Source organism: Carcharodon carcharias, chromosome 6, assembly GCF_017639515.1.
Source record: "Carcharodon carcharias isolate sCarCar2 chromosome 6, sCarCar2.pri, whole genome shotgun sequence".
NCBI classification, from domain to species: Eukaryota; Metazoa; Chordata; class Chondrichthyes; order Lamniformes; family Lamnidae; genus Carcharodon; species Carcharodon carcharias.
In genome coordinates, this window is record NC_054472.1 from 63,824,780 (window position 1) to 63,847,557 (window position 22,778).

The window sequence follows — 22,778 nt, forward strand, 5'->3', positions numbered from 1 at the left end:
AGGGCTCAATGGTTAACAAAATTATGTTCATACCCAGTCAATACAATAGAGCCTTTTAATTCCTTGTTATTGGCTCAGTTATCTACAACACTTCATTGATTTTCCACCTGTAAGAATTTTTGTTGTGTATATACTGGAAAGAAAAATGTAACAAAATTTCTTTGGTTTGAGATAACATTAGTAAACAACAATTGCTTCTCCCTTCTCATCTTTGATATCATAAGCTTGGTTGTGAAGGGATCAGAAGGCACACTCATGTTTGATAAGATTGTGGAAGCATGCTGCACATATGACTGTGGTTATTGATATTAATGTGCATTCACTGGACTGAGCAGATGCTACAGGTATCTCTCTTGACTATGTTCATGATATTCACTCTTAAATTAAAGACCCGCTTATCAGGAATCGCATTCCTAGGAAAAAAACCATTGAGTGACATAGGGCACAAAATGTCAAGGTTTGATACTCCTGACTCAATACATCCAATAAACTACTAAACATTATTGCATATAACCTCAGTATCATGCATTATGTTGTCAGGATGAAATATGAGAGTGTTTTAGATATATTGAGAATTCTTTCCTCCAGTTATTAATGTGAGCGCAAAGGTTGGTGCGCGTATAAAGCACTGAAACCCATTTTACACTCACATAGGCAGTAGTGACTGAAGGAAAGTAAATCCAATTGTGTGTGCTCTTCTCCATCACCGCCATGAATTCTTCAATAAAGAATTGACTAAAGGCCTGAATACATAAGATAATTCTTGAAACTTCCAACTTTATCCCAACAGAAAAATACATCACTACTTTTTAGTCCATACAGCCCATATAAAATAAATGTTTAGTCAAAATGAATAAAAACGATATTAGAATATATCATTATAAGCATTTGTATTTTACTGCATTGTAAATACAAGAATATTATCCTCTAGGCGTATCCTGTAGCTGAAGTTCTCACTTGGCTTATTAACAAGAGAAAGTATCCTGAAAAGATGTTCACATAGGTGTTTAAAGATAATTGTTGCTTGTTTCTGTTTTATTTCCAGTGCTGTGCCCAGTTAATGAGATGCGAACTGACTCGACAGGTGTCATATTGAGTCCTGGTTACCCAGACAGCTACCCTAACTTCCAGACCTGTGCTTGGAGCATTATTGTGGAAAAGGGTTACAACATCACCTTATTCTTCGAGTTTTTCCAGACTGAGAAAGAGTTTGATGAGCTAGAGGTTTTTGATGGTAACTTAAAAATTGCCATAAATGGTGTTCATGATTCATTTACCTGCACACATAGCTTCATTTTTTCAGTTACCTTTACATTCATTTCCATGCATCAATGTGATATTTTGGTAGTATCAAAATATATTATCTAGAACCTTCCAAGAGATAGATATTCTATATTGAATTGTTTCCCACCCACCCACACTCCAGATTTCTTTGCTAGAAAATTCCTGAACCATAAAAGAGAACTCAGACACAACCAATTTATCCAAATTTATCCCCAAAATAGCATTATTTTATAATTAAAACCAAAAAATACTAAAAGCACTAGTCAGGCCAGGCAACACCTGTGGAAAGAGAAAGGTATGATTAACATTTCTGGTCAATGACATTTCATTAGGAACCCATGGGCAACATTTTCCCCCCCATCGGGAGCGGGCGCAGGCACGGGCAGGCAAGTTCCGCACGCCACCATTTTACGTGGGTGGGCTTTGTGCTCCCTGTGCGGGCAGTGGGGGGGGAGTGATTCTCTGAGACAGATGTGCGCTCGTTCACACATGCGTGCAAAAGAGCGCACAGATCTCCCTGAGTCAAAGTGCTGCTTCAGGGAGATCGGCTCAGGTTTGAAACATTAAATAAAGATGAAAAGGAAATGTTGCTGCCTTGTCCCCTCATGTAACACCGTCACATGAGTTGGGACATGTCCGTAACTTTTATTTTAAAATATTCTGAAATTCTTAAATCCCTCATGAAACCTCATCCCACCCGCCAGGTTGGACGGGCAGGTCCATTAATGATGTTAAATACTTTTTAAATGGCCTCAGTAGGCCTTTGACAGGCCGACCGGAGGATGCTGCCCCACGATATCCTGGTAAAGAACTTGCTGTATTCCAATTACTTAATATTAAATTCTATCTGGAATGAATGCTTTCTTTAATTTTCTGAAGTCAAGTGCAAATACTTAATTGAATGGTTTTCTCAGCTATGTCTGAAAAAAATCTGATTCGGAACCCTAAATAGTTACTTTATCAGCAGTTGACTCTTCAGTGAATAGCCAAAGTTAGAGAATTGACATACACATTTTTGAAAAATTCTCTTTGTTGCCACAAATTCTTTGAACTTCATAAAATGTTCAGAGAAGGTAAGCACAAATTCTTTGTCTTATGTTACATCTCCTGCAGAGAGACCATTTTGATGATCTATTCATTGCAATTTTGATTCAATTTTCAAAATTCAAATCCCAATAGTGCCGGCCTGATAACACAGAGAAGAAAGCAGAAAGAATTTTACTGGGTGACAATTACAGGATGATGCCTATGTTTTCACTTACTGCAGTTTACGTGGTATTGATAAAGTTATTTAAACAAATCGTTATGCACAGACAGTTAGTAGCCTGAAGCCGAATTTATAAGAACTAAAATATCATAATTTGAATATCTTGGGCACCCCACTGCCAATCTACCACAATATGATATGATCTCTCAACGCCAGAAAGTCTACTAGGATCAGTGGGAGAAGCTCTTCGCTGTATGATTGCAGATTGGGATCAGAAGCTTGCCAAGTTTTTCATACTAATGTCCTGAACAATTGAATTAAAGTCTTGCCAGAGTCAAATTGACTTCTTGTAACAAATAGTGTATTGGCCTCATTCATTCAAAGGCATTTTTACATTATTAGTTATCAGGCCATCATACCCTTTGTTACAGTAACACTGCCAGAACCCTGTAGAAATTCAATCCGAGAAAATTTTAGGTCTGCTTGAGAGGACAGATGAGGCCTCGGTTTCATCTAAAGACAGCACCTCTGACAATGAAGTACTATCTCAGGACTGAACCGAAGTATCAGTGGAGATTATGTGGTCAAGTCCTTGGTTGCAACTTGATCTCACATCTACTGTCTCTGATACTTGAGTGCTGCCATTTAGCCAAATCTAATAGATGAATATGTTAACACTTGTAACGTATTATTTCATAGTTAATTTCTGGGCATTGTCTCCTATTTCATGTTGCAATGCCAAAGAGTTCGTAAAAATGATGGGCGGCAAGGCATTACAATATGGTGATATATCTAAATTGTTACCCAAGGTATTTGAATTGTGAAACTTGACATACATGCTGCAATAAACATCAAATAAAATCGCAGTCATTATCTGAAAAGCATTTACCCTAAACTAAACTTACAATTTGAAAAAACAATCCTATATTAAAAAATGTATTAGAACAGTGACTACACTTCAAAAGTCCTTAATTGGCTATAAAGCACTTTGGGATGTCCTGAGATCATGAAAGGCACTATGTAAATGCAAGTATTTTGTTTTTTGTGTATTAGCATAAAAATTTCTTGCAACTTTTGTTTGGTAATAACTAGACTACATTTGTGGCTAGGTACAAGGGCCATTCTTGTCAGCATTAATGCATCATTTAATGTAATATGGGAATAAGCTGATATTTTTGGTTGCCCAATTACTACAATGCTACAGATCCTAGCATTTGGACCATTTTAGTGAGGAAGGGATATTCCATAAGAAAGGAGTACTGAGGTCTCCAGTTTCCTTCTCTGCACTTGATACCAGCTGAAAGTGAGTGTCAACAAAATGAAAGGTCAGAATTTTTCCATTGAACAAATATAATAGCCTGATATCTGCCCCACTGTACATCAGGAGTGCGAGTAGATTTTTCTTGTTTGAATAGTGAGTGTTTTTCATGAGTCTAACATATTTTCTTCTGCTTTGTGCCTGATGTTCAATTTTCTTCCAACATCAATTTCCACTTGGCTATTTCAATATAGCCACATAATTCAAATAAATTGAAAATGCTGGGTAATGGTTGGGAGAAGAAATTCTTTCCTGCCCAGCTACAAAAAAAATGGCTATATTACATTGTGAACTTGACATATAGTGAGTACAGTAAGATGAAAATTCAGCAGATTATGGTTTGCAGAATTGTGTGAAACTTTGCTCTAAGTACCGATGAGAAAAATTATGGGTAGAATAGAACTGTTGTAATCCTAACTAGATTTCAGTGGAACCTGAGAAAACAGTTACGTATTTGCAATTAAAGAGAGACAAACAATATGAGCAACTTTCTACATTAAGCTTTCCATTTAAGTACATTTAAAACACATTAAAGAAACACATTTCCACATGTATTAAAAGAGTATTTCAAATGTAAATTTTTTCCGCAGTGAACAGCATGATAATTTAGCTTTGCTGGATTTTGAAATGTATGAGTTTATATAATTCTACAGCACCCTTAATTGTGTGCACATCTCTATGGGATGTCATATTGAGTTTGAAGTATGAAACCTAACTGAAATTGACCATCTTATCAAAGATTAGAGGCCACACTGCCACAAGGAAATTAGGTTAAAGGATAGGACAGTAGAGATGAAGTGGCAGACATTTAAGGAGAATTTCATAACACTCAGCAAATATGCATTGCAGTGAGAAAGAAAGACTCCAGGAGAACGATGTACCATTTATGGCTAATTAAGGAAGTTAAAAATAGTAAAAAAGCATACAATTCTGCGAAGATTAGTGGTAGGTCAGATTGGCCATAATTTAAAAACCAGCAAAGAATGACTGAAAAAATAATAAGGGAGAAATTATAGTATGAGAGAAAGTTATATAGAAATATAAAAAACAGATAGTAAGAGTTTCTACAATTAATTAAAAAGGAAAAGAGTAATTAAAGGGAGCTTTGGTCCTCGAGAGAGTGAGAATGGGGAATTAATAATGGGAAATAAAGAAATGGTGGAAGCGTTGAACAGATATTTTGTGCCTTCACTGGTAAGGCACAAGTAATATCCTAGAAATACTTGTAAATCAAGAGGTGAAAGGAAGGAAGGAATTTAAAACAACGATAATCACCAGGGAAAGGGTACTGAGAAAACTATGAGAATTAAAGGCTGAGAAGTCCCCAGAACTTGATAGCCTGCATCCTAAGGTCTTAAAAGAAGTGGCTGCAGAGACATTAGATGCATTGTTTGTAATTTTCAAAAATTCCCTAGATTTCGGAAAGGTCCAATCATATTGGAAAATAGCAAATGATGGGAGGGAGACTGAAAGCCGGAGACCACAAGCCTGTGAATCTAACATATGCCATAGGGAAAATGCTTTTTGATTACACCAGTTACATGATGATTGATGTCACAACTTGTATGCTTTCCATATTTCCCGCAAATGCTCCTTGCAATCACGTCAAAATCCTTCCCAAAATGGCATTTGGCATAGATTGTACTGGAAGTTTGGGAACAGGCCATGAATACCATGATGGAACCAGAATAGGTTCTCATAGTACTGAAAATATGGGTGCTGAGGAGTAAATTTTACAGCCACACAGAAATAACCATCATGGCTGCAGCCTTGGAAGAAGCCAATATTTTGAGTATAGTAAAAACACTTCTAGGTAATACTGGTGACAACACAAATATAAGCACATTCATACTATTTTCAATGTACAGTTGGTCACAAGCAATATTGTTGACTTTTTCATTTTTGACTGCATATCTTCCCCATTGTGTAGTGGAAAGGACAGCAGTGTTGAACAACTTCCTGCTGACCTTCTGTGGCCAATAAAATGGTAGTCAGCAATATTAGTATATACTAATATTACCTTGTTTTTATTATAGGATTGCATTTAAAGGAGAACTGTAGGCTTAATAGATGAAGAAAGTAAAAATGATTTTGTTCCATGATTGATTATGATCCATTTCATAATTTTGTAAGAACAAAGGACCGAATTTTTACCCTCCAATGGAAGAGATCACAGAGGCAGGTGGGTGTGTAAATTCATGCTGCCAGCCAGCATGCTGGTTTGCCGGTTCCATCTCACCCCCAAGGCCACTTCTACAGAGGTAGAATGACAGGGGAATGGTGACAGGTCTACTTGTCCCCAAACCAATTGAGCCTGTTAAAGGTTAAGTTCAATAGTTGGAGGCTAACTCAAATTTTCAGGCCTCCAGGCCTCCCAAAATGTTGGAGAACAGTGTATCTGCCTGGAGGCAGCCTCCCAACAGTAGACTGGGAGGTCCAGCTCTTCAGGCAGGTCTAGATGACCTCCGCACCTACCTGGTTCAACTTCAGCTGCAGGCCACACTTAAAATAGGAAAAACTTCTCATGCACAGCAATCTTATCATTCGATACTGTAAGGGAAAGGTCAGGTTAATATCTCAGATTGAGAACTTTCATCTGGTCAGGTAACAAAAATAAAGAGAGACTCTAAATAAGGCCCATCCAAATATTGCAGAAGAGAAAAATGTGGAAAAATACTCAAAATATTGGCTTCTTCCAAGGCCGCAGCCACGATGGTTATTTCTGTGTGGCTGTAAAATTTACTCCTCGGCACCCATATTTTCAGTACGATGAGTACCTTTTCTGGTTCCATCATGGTATTCATGGTCTGTTCCCACACTTCCAGTACAATCCATGCCAAATGGCATTTTGGGAAGGATTTTGACGTGATTGCAAGGAGCATTTGCGGGAAATATGGAGAGCATACAAGTTGTGACATCAATCATCATGTAACTGGTGTAAGCAAAAAGCACATGCTTATACCATGCGCAGCTTGTAAAGAGATTGTAGGATGAGGGAGAGGCAGGATGTGACAATGAGATTAGATCTGAGGATACTGTCATAATCTATGGTTTCAGGTCCACCTCTAACCATGGCCATGGCTTCATCAGTGTCTGCTCTAATGATGCCAAGCACCATCACCTCCATGAGGGAAAAGTAAAGCAGTTAAGCCTGTCCCTTGCCAGTTAGGTCCTACTGCTTCTGGTTATGTACTGTCTTGTTCTGCAAGAGAGAGATGTGTTTTAGTAGGTGTGATACAATGTGTTTGGCTGATGTAACTGCCTCCCTGCCCCGAGCAGTCTGTCTTCCTTCCCCAGGCAGCCTCTCTCCTTTCTACCCTTAACCTTCCTCCAGTGTCCAACCACTTCCTCCACTTCACCCTTCACTGTTAGCCTGCCTCTGTTGCCCAGCCTTCACTCAGCTTGGCCTACTGGTGCTTGATCTGAGTCAAGAGGCTCAGATTTGTGAGCAGTCACCTAAAAGGCCAAAGCAGCTTCGACTCACTTCAAAGTCATGGAAGAAGTCAAGCTTGCCAGGTGACGCCTCTTCTATCCGGTCATAAATGTAAACGTTCTAATTTCTCCCTGGTGAGGAATTCAATTTGGAGGGGATCTTAATTATGGCGAGGTGGCCTTTTAATGAGCATGCATGACATGATAATGCATGCGAATGGAGTTCCCACCATTATTTGTCAGGAGCTTCTACCTGCCTTTAAAGTCCCAAGAACTTAGTTCCTCAAGTTCATCCTGCCATCAGGAAACTAATTTTTGGCCTTCCACCAAATTAAGTTCCTCCATCCACCAAGTTTCCCGCTGCTGGCAGGACCGGAAGATTCCGCCCAAAGTACTCGTGCATCAGGAATCAGTATAGGTAAGTAAACACATAGGGCTGATGGATGATTAGGACTTTGAATGAGTTAAGATATGGGCAGCAGAGTTTATGATGAGCTTAAGTTTGTGGAAGCTTGGAAGATGGGAGGCCAACTGAAAGAGCATTAGAATAATCAAGTCCAACCTTAAAAATGCTTGAATGATGGTCTCAGCAGCAGATGGACTGAGAGGCAGTGATGGAGCTGGACAAAACCACGGAGATGGATGTAGGTGATCTTTGTAATAAAGGTGGTATCGGATCAGAAGTTCAAGTTAGGATTAGTTTGGGTGCCAAGATTATAAGTGCCTAGTTCAGCCTGAGATGGTGACCAGGAAGGAAGATGAATCATTGCTTAAAGAGTGGAGTTTGTGTCAGGAATCAAAGATATTTCACCATGGAGGCAGGAAGCTCGAGTTGGGAAATCTTCTGACTCATCGACCCGTCTCCATGGAAATTTGTAAATAACATTCATCTGCACGATTTTCACTCCGGGTGGGGGCATGTTTGAATCAGGCCTGTCACCTCTGGAGGCAATTCGCAGGTGGCCATAAAAGCTGGCAAGCGCTCAGGTGAGCTGGCTAGAAGGCCTGCCTTGGTTCTCTGACACTACAACCCAGTTTTTTAAAGGCTTTTAGACCCTCTAGCCCTCACCTTCACCATCCACCCATGCCCCCTCATAACCCCATGCCCCGTCATATCTGCCAAGCCTCTTCCATGACCACTCATAACTCCCATGCCACCTCATATCCCCATTCCAGCTCCATAGCCACTCACTGAGTTACCACTATGGCAGACCTCAGGAGCCATGCGGAGATTTAAAAAGTAACCTTCTAACAATCTGAAGCACTCTCACTCATACACACTTGATACAGCAAAAACTCTCATTCATGAAAGTCAATGGTCTTAAATATTCTGAAATAGACAATCTGTTATAAAAACAAACAAAACTTCTATTCAGTAACCTCAAAGACAGCTAATACTTTAATATCTTCCTAAAACTGCCAATGAAAATATGAGCCCAGTGCTGCCCCCCCCCCCTCCCCACCCCAGCCAAGATAAGTGGTTTTGGAGCTTTTGAAATTCAGCCAAGAATTCCTAATAGGCTCAGCTATAATAACAACCCTTGGGAAATGTCAACACTCAAGTCCACTGTGCAGAAATAGATGGGGATTTTTTTTCTAAACTACACCAGATGACCTGTCAATCAATGCACTCCATTATTACTCTTAACAGATGCACCTTCATTTTTTTAATGTTTAAAGGGCTAGGGATTTAAATAACTTTAGAGCATGACATTTAACAGATCTTACCCACCTTTCAAGAGCTGTTATGCTGCTTTCATAAATTCATGACTCCTACACAGGTGTGCACAGTCTTGGAACAGTGAAAATGGGATCTGCTGGGCATTTTCCAAATGGCCCTGCTGAGTTTGGGTTGCCTGCCTGTGTGATTCAGATTCTGCAACCCACCAGCAAAAATAGGATATGCCGTAAATGGGGGCAAAACTTCCACATCTGGGTCCCGCTTGCTATTTTTAAAGGGCTTCCAGAGTCAGCCCAACTCCATGAAAATCTGGCCCATTGACTTTAATCCTCCCAATATTTAATTGGAAGGAATTGCAGCATATCCAGCCTTAGATGTTGGGAAAGCAGTTTGATAAGACAGGTAGTGGAAAGAGGTGATGGACAGTTGCGCCATGTTTTCATACAATTATCACACTCCTCACTCAGTTACCATAAGAAAAATCAATCCATTGCTACCATGAGTCTTTTTGTACTATCTCCTAAACTACTATGAATTAATCATGTCATGTCCTCACTTTCTAAGCATTCATTACAGACTTAGCTTTGGCTTTGAAAAATTCACATTTTGGGCCCTTCAAGTACAAACCTAAATGATAACTAACTTTGAATGGGCATCCTTTGTTTATGTTGTTATTTGAGATATGCACAAGTAAACTGTAGCACACCTCAAGTATGTGCGCAGGAGTTTAAATTCTAAAATCTCCATGTATATACTTACTTTTCAAAGGAGAGTTTCACTGTATGGTTTTATATATATATCAGAGAAAGTTGTTGTAACCCAAGGGAGTCTTCAGCTTCAAATTTCCACTAAGATCTGAGAGATCAGAGAATCTTCCTTTACCATCATTTGTGATGGATAGATGGACATCCCTTGTCCATTTCCTCTTTTAATCATTTATCTGAAGAATGCTTTGTAACTTGCCTGAATGCTAAATTATTTAAAATGAACTTCATTCTTTTAATTTAGGGAGTGGAATAACCTCAAACATAAAAACAATCCCCAGATGGCATTGAGTTAAATTCACTAGCATCAAAAGCGTTTGGACTTAGAGTAGCTTTAGGCAGAAAAATAATGTAATTTAAATGCTAATTACAAACCAAAGTGCATGGAGGCAAGGACATTTTGTTTACAAAATACATAACCAAATAGGCAGACTTTGTGAATAATTTTGGTCCTATTTAAAGTCTACGTCAATTTGTGCAATTAAACTGAAGGAACAGTTCATATATAGGATGGTGCTGGTCATACCACTCCATTGCGAATGATTTTAAATTGCAGTGGCACAGGTCGCACCTTCAACACAGCTTGGAGCACCTCTTCAGACCTCTGTGTCCCTCCCCAATTAAGAAAAATAACATTTTATTTTTCAAATTTAATATCCCAACAGTATTATTTTTGTCTTTTCTTAATCAACAATTTTCATGAAATTTTCAGTTCTGCACCATGGCTGGTGACATGGTGCTTGTCTTCCCTCTCACTTAAAGAAGCACATAGGGAGGAATTTAATGTCCCACACCTGGAGTTTGCTGGCAGAAGGGCACCTATTTGGGTGGGAGGGTGCCATACGAAAACTCTGCTGCCTTCCCGCCTCTGCCTGATTAAGTCTGGGACGGTAAGGCTTGTGGACAGCCTCTCCACCCCGACATTGACACCCTTAAGTAGGCAATTAATGTCTGCTTAAGGGAATCATCCCATCGCTGCTGGTTTTCAACCAACATCAGGCAGAGGTGTCGCCATGCGGGAAGCTCGAAAAGCAAACCCTTATTGGGATTGCTTGCAGACTCCCAGGAGTGGTCCTTCTTTCAAAGGCACTCAATGTCTGGTTGAAGGATCTGCATTGAGAAAGGGGAGGATGATTTGAGATGGGGGGAGGGGGGACAGCTGCTGCTGAAAGCTACCCCCTGCCCTTGCCTCTGCCTTCCTTGCCCCTCTCCCACAATCCCTATCCTGCCGTCATTTGCATTTTGCCTGGGGTCCCTGAGTGGTCCTGGGCCTCTTGTGGGTCCATTGCCAGCAGATGCCTTCGCTCCCAGTGGTGCTGCCTGCAATAGGGAGCTGCTGGCCTCTGATTGTCTGGCAGCTCCTGGAGGAGTAGGATTCCTGCCCCGAGAGTCACTAATTCTGGGGAAGGCCTGACAGTGGCCAGCAAAGTGCCTGTTAGGCACTTCCCCACCAGAGCCGACACAGGGCTCTCACCAACCTTCTAGCTGGCAGGCAAGACCCCCATCACCTGGATTAAATTCTAGTATTGTAACAAATTTCACTTTTGGAAGTGAGATGAAATCTTTTTAAGATGTCTTTCTGCTTGCCTACCTATAATAATCCAGTTCTATAATTACTAAGCAACTTTCGGTCAGCAAAAGATATACATGTAGGTACCATGATGGACAAATGGACCAAGTAGCAATATGCAAGCATTGGGGAAGAATGGATGGCTATTACGTTTTTAACCAAATAATATCACTCTCCAGTCTATCAAGGGTTTCTGCTGCGTATCAAGTGAGGGAATGCGGGGAGGGTGGAGGAAGAAGATTAAATCTTTCACATGAAAGAGCTTGGAAAGTTAAGGGAAAGAATATTGATGCTAAACACATTGAATTTTTGTATTTTTGGGAAAATGCCAGTTTGAGTTTAAAGTACTGTCCGTATAATATGCCAAATTCATATTGCTGTCAACGATTCAGCTTTCACTTCACCTATTTTCTTTATAATGCACCAAAAATATCATGGCAAAGATTTTTTTTTCTCTTCTCTGTCAACCAATTACATTATAAAGTTACCTGAGAACTTTGCAAATCAAAGCAAGACATCAGATAATGCAATATGGCTATTTTACTCAACAGTAAACTAAAATATCCAATGGGCAATACTTGGTTATTGGGTAACAATTGCATGTTAGTTGACTCCAACTCCAGAAAGCAACTGGTTTACTACCTACCGCTTCCTCAGTTACAGTACTGATTTCAAATTTGGAACTGCTTGTCTCAAGGACTAACGAGGAGTTCAAATTTTTGCCTGTCTGGTTCCAAGTTAGGACAGGGTGGAGAGAAAGGCAATCGGAAGCCAACTCTCTTTATAACCAGTTGGAGCAGCAGTGAAGATAGTGAAGAAGAGAAATTATTTTCAGAAGAACTGAGACTAAGTTTAAAATGCATTGCAATAGCAACGTAATCATCTGTTTGAATGCAAGAGACAGGATTAGAAATCTCTGTTAAATTTCTTTAAGGATATTTTAAACAGAATAATTTGGAGCAGTCCATAGTGTATACTGCAGATAAGTAGGCCAGAATTTTGACGTCAACAAGCAGGGGTGGGCCCAACACACCGATGCGCAAAATGACGTGCGATGACACTGGGCATGCGTCCCAACGTCATCGTGCGTCATTTAGATCTTTCATTCAGCAGGCGCACGCTGAACTGTCAAAGGCCTGTTAAGGCCATTAAGAAACTAATTTAGATAATTAACAGCGCTTCCTATCCAACCTTAAGTTTGACGGGCAGGTGAAGAGCCCAAGCAGCCTTTGTGTTTTTCAGGAAACCTCATCCATGGGCGGGATGAAGTTTCCTGAAGGTTTTATAAAATAAATAAATTTTGGTAAATTGACAAACATGTCCCAGCTCATATGGCCCTGTGACATGAGGGGACATGTGTAAATAATTTTTCTCTGTCTTTATTAAAAAATTTCACTATGTACTTAATGTCCCTGAGGCACGGTGCTCTTTCGCGCGCAGGCCCCGACTCTCCCTCCTCCCCCTGGCCGGCACAGGTAGCGCTGAGCTACCGGCCATGCGTCACACTGGGCGGGCATTAATTGGCCTGCCCACATAAAATGGCAGCACGCAGCTGATCACAGGTAATAATTGGCTCTGCGCCTGCCCCTGCTCAGCCTGGCCGACACTGGTCTTAGCAACACAATGCAAGGGCTTCCCCAATGGCCCAACAATTAAGAAGCACACCACACAGTGTGGTTTATGACATACAGGTCAAGACGTTTTCGACTTCAATCCCCATTGCTGTGCTGTTAGAGGTACAGACATTGCAAGTTTCCTTAGTGCTAAGGAAAACAGAAGAAAAATCAGCCAGACTGCCCCACTTCTGATTATACTATGTTGGATAGTGAGCTTGTGTGAAATAGATAACAATAATTTGCCTTACATTATTTGTAGGATTGCTCTTGAGCTCTCCTCTTATGGAGAGATGTCTTAAGTTTAGGGAAAACAGAGATACATATACAAATCCTTTTTGTGTGTAGGTTGAGGCCCAGGTTTGATTACAAGGGGAGGTAATAATGCCAGTGGGTTTCCAAAATACAGGAGCGTACCCAAGCCTGCCAAGAGAATGAAAATTCTACCAACTGGCTGCTGCTGGGAAAAAGCTGCCTTTACATCTGTTTTCCCTCTTTGAGAAGGGAACTGAAGAGCATTGTTAACATTTGAAAGATTACAGAAATACAAGCCACAACCTGTGAAATGACCCCCGACACAACCACCACCCACCCACCCGGTGAGTTCAGTTGTCACCAACTATGAGTTGGTGTCCTGGCACTCCTACCTTTTCCCTGGTCTGCAGCAAGAACTTGTAGGGTGGGAATCCCCTACCCTAAATGCAACCCCTTTCTTATGTACCTCCCTTATATTGGGTAGAGCATCCACCTTAAACAAAGACCAACAGAAGCTAGCAGGAAGGGGGATGTGGTGGCATAGTGGTATTGTCACTGGACTAGTCATCCAGAAACCCAGGGTGATGCTCTGGGGACATGGCAGATGGTGGAATTTGAATTAAAATAAAACCTGGAATTAAAAATCTAATGATGACCATGAAACCATTGTCAATTGTTGTAAAAACCAATCTGGTTCACTAATGCCCTTTAGGGAAAGAAATTTGCTGTCTTTACCTGGTCTGGCCTATATGTGACTCCAGACCCACAGCAATGTGGTTGACTCTTAAAAGCCCTCTGAACAAGGGCAATTAGGAATAGGCAATAAATGCTGGCAGACAGCGATGCCCACATCCCATGAATTTAAAAAAAGGAAAGCCGGGACAAGAAATACCCAAATATCCTGACCTAATTTCTAGCCCTTCCACTGCACTCCCACTGGAGTCACAGCAGGAGTGCAGTAGTAGAGTTGCAGATATTAGGCCTCAAAATTTTGAGATCCAGATAATGAAATGTTACCTGAGTAATTTCCTTGACTGATGAGATTCTGTTATTTTTATCAGAGCTGGAAAGATATAAGGCAGGTATAATATTTATAGAATATCCCTTCCTGATCCTTGGTTTCAGTGAGTACCAATTCCCCTGTGTGTAAAAATCAGGAAAATGGAGCAAATACCTAGTTTCCTGACACCATGCCCATTTTGCATTTCATTGGAATTGTTGTGACTTTTCCAGGGAAAACAGTTGGGCCTGCAACTACAGTGAATACTGGTCCTATGAGGCCATGATTTTGATCTTCCACCTCATTTTATCAAAGAATCATTAGTTGGACACACTAACACACCTGGAGGAGCATGGCGCTGTACCCTGCTCCTGAGTATCTACTGTGAGCAAAATGCAAAGGATTTCCACACTGCAGTTGTGCCTCATCTCTGGCTAGTTTTGCCAATGCCAAATGACAGGTCTAATGATTGTGTGCCCCTTGATGGTTCAGGATAGGAAATCTAAGCACTCTTGGGCAATGAGTAAGAGCTGAAGCAGTTATAAAGCTCCGCCTTTATATATTCTGAAAAATGCCTTGACTCTTAATGGTATCTTTGTTAGTTTTTGTTTTGCTAAATTTATATTAACTTTTAATGCTTACATTGCACCACTAAAACTAAACCAGTACAAAACCAATGCCAACAGCATTTTTAATGCGAAGATGCTTCTGCTGTTGTATGCCACAATATCATTACCATTTTTATGCAATGATATATTTAAAATAAGATATATTTTAATTTGTTCTGCCTTTGTGTCACATCATTGCATTTTTTTCTTCACACTCCAATTAACTTCAAATCTGTTGCAAGGCAAACCAGAAATTTTTAAAACACTTCACAGTAGTAATTTAGGTGTCTTTTCAGATTTGTGGCATTTCAATATCCTGATACTAATGGGGAGAAAATCCTAATTCCTAATTTTTAAAGATAACTAAATGGAACTAGAAAATTCTAAAGAAATTTTTCAAAACTCACATGCTTCGTGGATCAATTAAAAATTGTAAACCTTTCATTTGATTTTAGACATTACCATGGATCCTGAAAAATGTTAAATCTAACTAAATAAAATCGACTAACTCCAAGTGAATGTGCTGCACTGACCTGGAAAGTCAGTTTTACCAGTTATTGATAGTTTCTTGCATTACACACCATCTCCATTGTTATTAATGTTTGTTAGAAAGGCATTTGAAATGCCTATTTAGGAACTCTGCTTAAATTGCACCTAAAACAGGAGACAGACAGTGGCTTAAAAAAAATTGACTGTGAGGTTTGTAACGATTTTGAATTCAGTAAATTAGGTGTCTCACAGTTAGGAATTACATGTAACTGTGTTTTGTAGCACATCATTTAATTTGTGGCAATATGTAAAATGCAAATTCTTAGTACATTATTATTAATAAAATATTCCAGTGTGAAGGTTATCAAGAGTTCTGACTCATTAAAAAATCCATTGTGTATTTTGAGTGATATTGCAGTTCTTCAATTATTGATAACACAATACTTGCAACAAGCTGTATGATCTACAGTAGATGCTTGAAGTGCAAAGCTATTGATCACAGTACATTATTCAACATTTGATCTGACATCTCACTTTGTAATTTACTTGCATCCTATTTCCATCACTGTGTCCCTTTGATTTTGGATTGCAGTGTGAATCTCATTTATTCATCATTAAAACTTATTGTTCACTTTAATTGTTTTGCATGCTAATTGTCTATTTCTACGAAGGTCCAAACAGCCATAGCCCGTTGCTGAACTCCTTCAGTGGAGACTATTCTTCACCTTTCAATATCACTAGCAACAGCCACCAACTTTTCCTTCGCTGGTCAGCTGATCACGGTACTAACAAAAAAGGCTTTCGCATCCGATATGTTGGTAGGTTGATCGATTTAATTTTGTAATATTGCCTTTTGTATCCTCACTAACTCAGAGCTAAAGCAGTCTGAAATGGGATAAAACAAATCTAATGCATGTCCCTCTGGTTTGTTTCCAGCCTATTACTGCAGCACTCCAGAATCTCCTCCCCATGGTCTAATACTCAGGCAAACAGGAGGACAGCTCAACAGTGTTGTTCGCTGGGCATGTGAGCGAGGCTACAGACTTATTGGAAATAACACTGCTATGTGCAGGAAATCACCATATGGATTTTACACTTGGAATGTACCTGTCCCAGCCTGTCAAGGTAAACATATCTTAATCACGAGCTTTGACAGATGTTCTTTTAAAATGTAGCAGGCACACATGACAAATCTCATTTGTTCTTGACAGCAACCTTTGTTTCTTTCCCTCCCCATCTTTAATTCTTCTCTTCTTTGTTTGGGGAGAAAAGGCCAGCAGTAAAAAGACATGTTTGATTGAAGTAACAGATGATCAGATGTTACATTAAAAACATTAGACCAAAGAGCTGAATTGTAGTATTAATTGTAGTCAAATTTTAATTTAAAGCAGGTTCATGCATCTGCTTTTGCTTTAGAACCATTAACATAGTTAACTGAACAGCAACAAGAGAGAACCTAACCATCTCCCCTTGACATTCAATAGCATTCCCATTGCTCAATCCACCACTAGCAACATCCTGGGGGTTGCCATTGGCCAGAAACTGAGCTGGACCACCATATAAATACTGTGGCTATAAGATCAGGTCAGAGGCTGGGAATTCTGCAGAGAGTAACTCATTTTCTGACTCCCCAAAACTTGTCCACCATTAACAAGGCACAAGTCGGTAGTCCAATAGAATACTCTCCAATTGCCTGGATGAGTGCAGCTCCAACAATGCTTAAGAAGCTGGACACCATCCAGGACAAAGCAGCCTGTTTCATTGGCACTCCATCCAACACCTTAAACATTCACTCCCTCCACCATTGACGCACAATGGCAGTAGTGTGTACCATCTACAGAATGCACTGCGGCAACTCACCAGGGCTCCTTCAACAGCAACTTCAACATGACCTTTACCACCTAGAAGGACAAGGACAGCAGATGCTTGAGAACACCAGCACCTGCATGTTCCCCTCCAAGTCACTCACTATCCTGACCTGGAAATATATCACAGTTCCTTCACTGTCACTGAGTCAAAATCCTAGAATTCTTCCCTAACAGCACTGTGGGTGTGCCTACACCACATGGACTGCAGGGGTGCAAGAAGACAATTCGCCACCATCTTCTCAAGGGCAATTAGGGATGGGCAACAAATATTGGCCTAACCAGTAACACCCAAATCCTGTGAAAGGATGAATAATTAATAGCATTTAGCATTTACCCATGAATCCTCAACAGTTTACCGCTCTGCACTTTGCTTAATTACGTGGCTAAGTGCCTACGACTCAATCAGCACCTCATGGGTCAGCACTGTCTAGGGACGAGAGGGAAATTTAATTCCCAGTAGGTTTCCAATGGAAATCCCTACGTGTAAGTTAATTAACTGCTCACCAAGGACAGGTTGGCAGGCAGGCCAGGAGCCCTGGCAGGCTTCAGAAAAAGCATGAAACCTCATCCATGGGCGGGATGAGGTTTCATGTAGGTTTTTAAAAATTTAATATAAATTCGAATAAAAGTGATGGGCATGTCCCAACTCATGTGACAGTGTCACATAAGGGGACATGTCAGGAAAATTTTATTTTTGTGCATTGACCAATTTTGAATTTGGCGCTGAGCTCCCTGAGGCAGCACTTAGCCTCAGGGAAATGAGTGTGCTTTTTCATGCACATGTGCGAAAGAGCGCACTCTTAGCTGAGGGAATCCCCCCTCCCGCCCACACAGGGAGCACATAGCGCTTCCATGCGGACGCCACGCTGAGCGGGCCTTAATTGGCTTACCCACATAAAATGGCAGTGTGTGCCCACATGCACCCTGAACTTCTCCTCCAACGGGGGGAAAAGTTATTCCTCATGACTGGAAGCAGGTATCTCTGAGTAAGGAATAGGGTGGAGTCTGGGGCAAGACCCCAAACTGAGTCTTTAAAGAAGGACCCCATTGTAAGCCACTTGGTAGATTTTAACTGCTTTTCCACCCAATTTCCACTGGACTGATAGGGCCACAACCCACCTTTTGCCTGATTCAGCTTTGATCAGGTACCAAACTGGGTGCAGGAGAGGGATTCGCAATAGATGAGAAATAGATGTTTTCAAAGGGAGGGCAAATTGACATACCAATGCTTCTTGCTCAAGTTCTGCCTCCTGTTATGAAACCTTTGAGTCGCATTGGACACCTTTGAAGAGGCCCATGTTCCAGACCTAATCTGCCTTCATCATTGTGAAAAACAAAATCATGAAAAATTGTAAATAAGCAATTGAAAGCCATTTAGCATGAATATAGAAATGCAACCAGTGGAAAAATATGTGCAGACTGATTTGCTTAATCATTTTGTTACTTCTTTTATGATGCATTGCATTTTGAATTCATCAAGTGAAGAATACTATTCTAAGTGCTCTGTGATTGCATGGTCTGTAGCCCACTAAAGAAACCTCATATAACTGACCCAAAGCCTCCTATGCTTCTGCATTGTTATAAGTAGATACCAACTCTGATGACCATTGTACCAAAATGCTCAATTCCAGCAAATAAAGAGAGGGGGCATTATATTGGAACACACACTGGAGGAAAGTTTGACCTAAAGATAAAAATTGTCATTTTCATTAACGAAGCATACTTTGCAGGAGAGAAAGAGAGAGAGGTGCTGAACTAGAAGCAAGTGCTGTTGAGAATTATTGCACTATCAGACAAGATCATAAGTAGTAAAAATGTCAACTAGCTGCCTGGATTCATTTATAAAAACTATGTGCTTTGCACAAATGGATAGTGTCTTATGTAGATGCTTTACAACTACCATTAGGACAAAATTTTAAAAAGAGCGCAGAGAGCGAGGGGAGTTCATTTTAAAAAGAGCATGGATAGCGAGGGGAGTTCATTTTAAAAAGAGCGCGGACATTGAAAATAAAAGGAGGGGAAGCTGAAGAGGAACGGCCAGTGTGTGAGTGGCCCAGTGAAGGAGTGGAGCTTTGAGGCTTTGGCTCGAGAGGTTTCGGCGAGCAGAGGCTGAGGACGAGCTTGCTCCCAGTGGGGTAGGGCTGGGTAAAGTCCTTTAAGTAAATTAGGAGTAGGTAATGGAGGCAGCAGTTAGGGCAGTCAAGTGCTCTGAATGCAGCATGTGGGAAGTCAGGGACAGCACAATTGTCCCTGGTGACTACACCTGCAAAAGATGCATCCAGCTGCAGTTCCTGACAAACTGAATTAGGGAACTGGAGCTGGAGCTGGATGAACTTCGGATCATTCGGGAGGCAGAGGCAGTAATAGACAGGAGTTTCAGGGAAACAGTTACCCCTAAAGGTCAGGAGGCAGATAGCTGGGTGACTATCAGGAGGAGGAAGGGGAATAGACAGAAAGAGCAGAGCACCCCTGTGGCCGTTCCCATCAACAATAGGTATACCATTTTGGATACTGTTCGTGGGGACGACCTACCAGGAACAAGTTGTAGTAATCAAGTCTCTGGCACCGAGGCTGGACCCTCAGCTCAGAAAGGAGGGAGAGAAAAGAGGAGAGTAGTAGTGATAGGGGATTTGATAGTTAGGGGGACAGATAAGAGGTTCTGTGGGAGAGATCGAGAATCCTGGATGGTCTGTTGCCTCCCTGGTGCCAGGGTCCGTGATATCTCGGATCGAGTTCTCAATATTCTCAGGAGGGAGGGTGAGCAGCCAGATGTGTTGTTCCTGTAGGGACCAATGACGTGGATAGGAAGGAGGAGGAGATCCTGCAAAAAGAGTTTAGGGAGTTAGGTGCAAAGTTGAAGGACAAGACCTCCAGGGTTGCGATCTCAGGAGTGCTACCCGTGCCACGTGCTAGTGAGGCTAGAAATAGAAGGTTCATGCAGCTAAATACGTGGCTAAGGAGATGGTGCAGGAGGGAGGGCTTCATGTTTCTGGACAATTGGACTCTGTTCCAGAGAAGGTGGGACCTGTTCCGACGGGACGGTTTGCACCTGAACTGGAGGGGGACTAACATCCTTGTGGGTAGTTTGCTAATGCTGCTCCGGGGGGGTTAAACTAGATTTGCAGGGGGAGGGGAACCAGAGTGTTAGAGTAGATAGTGAGGTGGAGGAGGATAAAGGTCAAGCGAGGAATGCATAGATAGACAGAAATGAAAGGTTTATATGGGATAGAAATGTTCTCAGGTGCATCTATTTCAACGCAAGGAGTATTGTCGAAAATGCAGATGAGCTTAGGGCATGGATTGGCACGTGGGATTACGACATTATTGCTATTAGTGAGACTTGGTTGCAGGAGGGGCAGGACTGGCAGCTCAATGTTCCGGGGTTCCGTTGTTTCAGACGTGATAGAGGGGTTGGGATGAAAGGGGGAGGAGAGGCATTACTAGTCAGGGAAAATATCACAGCTGTGCATAAGCAGGACAGCCCGGAGGGCTCGTCTACAGAGGCCATATGGGCGGAGCTGAGGAACGGGAAAGGTAATAGTGTTGTATTATAGACCGCCCAATAGTCAGAGAGAATTGGAGGGGCAAATCTGTAAGAGAGATAGCAGACCGACGTAAGAAACGGAAAGTTGTGACAGTAGGAGAGTGTTGTTGGAGCGGCACTCATCCAGGCAAGTGGAGAGTATTCCATTACACTGCTGACTTGTACCTTGTAGATGGTGGACAGGCTTTGGGGAGTCAGGAGGTGAATTACTCACCACAGGATCCCTAGCCTCTGATCTGATCTTGTAGCCACGGTATTTATATGGCTAGTCCAGTTCAGTTTCTGATCAATGGTAACGCCCAGGATGTTGATAGTTGTGGATTCAGCTCTGGTAATGTCATTGAATGTCAAGGGACGATGGCTAGATTCTTTCTTGTTGGACATGGTCATTGCCTGGCACTTATGTGGCGCAACTGTTACTTGCCACTTGTCAGCCCAGGCCTGGGTTGTCCAGGTCTTGCTGCATTATGACTAGGACTGCTTCAGTATCTGAGGAGCCGTGAATGGTGCTGAATATCGTGCAATCATAGCGAACATCCCCACTCCTGACCTTATGATGAAAGGAAGGTCATATAGCTCCCAATCTCATCTGCTGTAAGTTTGCTTACTAACCTTTTGTGTAGGAGCTTGTCGAAAGCCTTCCGAAAATCCAAATACACCACATCCACTTATCTATTCTGACTAGGGCCTCGAGGAGTTGGGAATTGCCCATTGAAAGTTTAAGTTTCCCGAACAACCCCCATGTATGCCCTTGTGTCAGGACTTTCACTGCGTCCTGATGTGCATCTTTGGTCATACATCCATTCTCCGACAATCCAGAGACCAGAATATTTGGCCCCCCACCCCTTTTCTCTGATAGAGAGAGAGAATTGTGGATAGATAAACTACCTTGCAATGCACTTGTGTTCACCAAGCTACAAATTCAAAAAAGCCTGATTCAGCTCCAATTCACCACTATTTAGATCAGAGAATCATAGAATGGTTACACCACAGAAGGATCCCATTCAGCCTCTCATGTCCATGCCAGCTGTCTGCAAGAGCAATCCACATAGTCCCACTCTCCCACCTGCAAATGTTTTCTCAGCAAAAATTCAGGCCTTTGTCGCTAAGCTGTAAATAATTCATTATATATTTTTTTTCTTTATAAAACTATGTCCTCTTAATATAAGTTTGTTGTAGTTCACCTCAACACACTACCAGGAGACTCAGGGACAGGTTTAAGTCATTTATTATTCAAGCATACGCAGGGAGAGAGAGACAGCCTTGACAGTCCAAGACCATACTCTGAAAAGTTACAAGTGTTCACTAATATATACCTTTGGTCACGTATACATGTTCTAATCTTGTCAACTTACAATCACTTGCTTTTCTGGCCTCAGTTACTTGTTTCCCATGTGTACATACATCGAGCATTGTTCTTATCAATGCAGAGCTGCCATATCTTGCTGATTGTACATTCTAGGCCACATTGCTTTCAACACCCAGTCCCTGGCCTTGTCCTCTGTCCAACTAGCTTATTTGTCATAGAGTCATAGGATCATACAGCCATAGAGTCATAGAGGTCTACAGCACAGAAAAAGGCCCTTTGGCCCATCAAATCTGGGCCAGTCAAACAAGTACCTAACTATTCTAATCTCATTTTAAAGCATTAGGCCCATAGCCTTGTATGCCATGGCATTGCAAGTGCACATCCAAATATTTCTTAAATGTTATGAGGGAATCTGCCTCTACCACCCTTTCAGGCAGTGAGTTCCAGATTCCCACCACCCTCTGGGTGAAAAAATTCTTCCTCACGTCCCCCCTAAACCTCCTGCCCCTTACCTTAAATCTATGCCCCCTAGCTATTGATCCCTCCACCAAGGGGAAAAGTTCCTTCCTGTCTACCCAATCCATGTCCCTCATAATTTCATACACCTCAATCATGTCTCCCATCAATCTCCTCTGCTCCAGGGAAAATAACCCCACTCTATCCAATCTCTCCTCATAACTAAAGCTCTCCAGCCCAGGCTATATCCTAGTAAATCTCCTCTGCACTCTTTCTAGTGCAAGCACTTCCTTCCTATGATGTGGATCCCAGAACTGCACGCAATACTCTGGCCTAACCAGCGTTTTACACAGTTCCAACATAACCTCCCTGCTCTTATA

General features: G+C 41.5%; 1 protein-coding gene across 1 annotated transcript in view; it reads left to right on the forward strand.

The window, feature by feature from the left end:
- Positions 1–22,778, forward strand: part of csmd3b (CUB and Sushi multiple domains 3b) — a 2,092,226-nt gene that overhangs the window by 1,927,594 nt on the left and 141,854 nt on the right. The window contains exons 47-49 of the mRNA XM_041189252.1: positions 1,046–1,234; positions 15,893–16,039; positions 16,158–16,346. Coding sequence (XP_041045186.1) covers positions 1,046–1,234; positions 15,893–16,039; positions 16,158–16,346 — 525 coding nt within the window. The remainder of the gene's footprint in view (positions 1–1,045; positions 1,235–15,892; positions 16,040–16,157; positions 16,347–22,778) is intronic.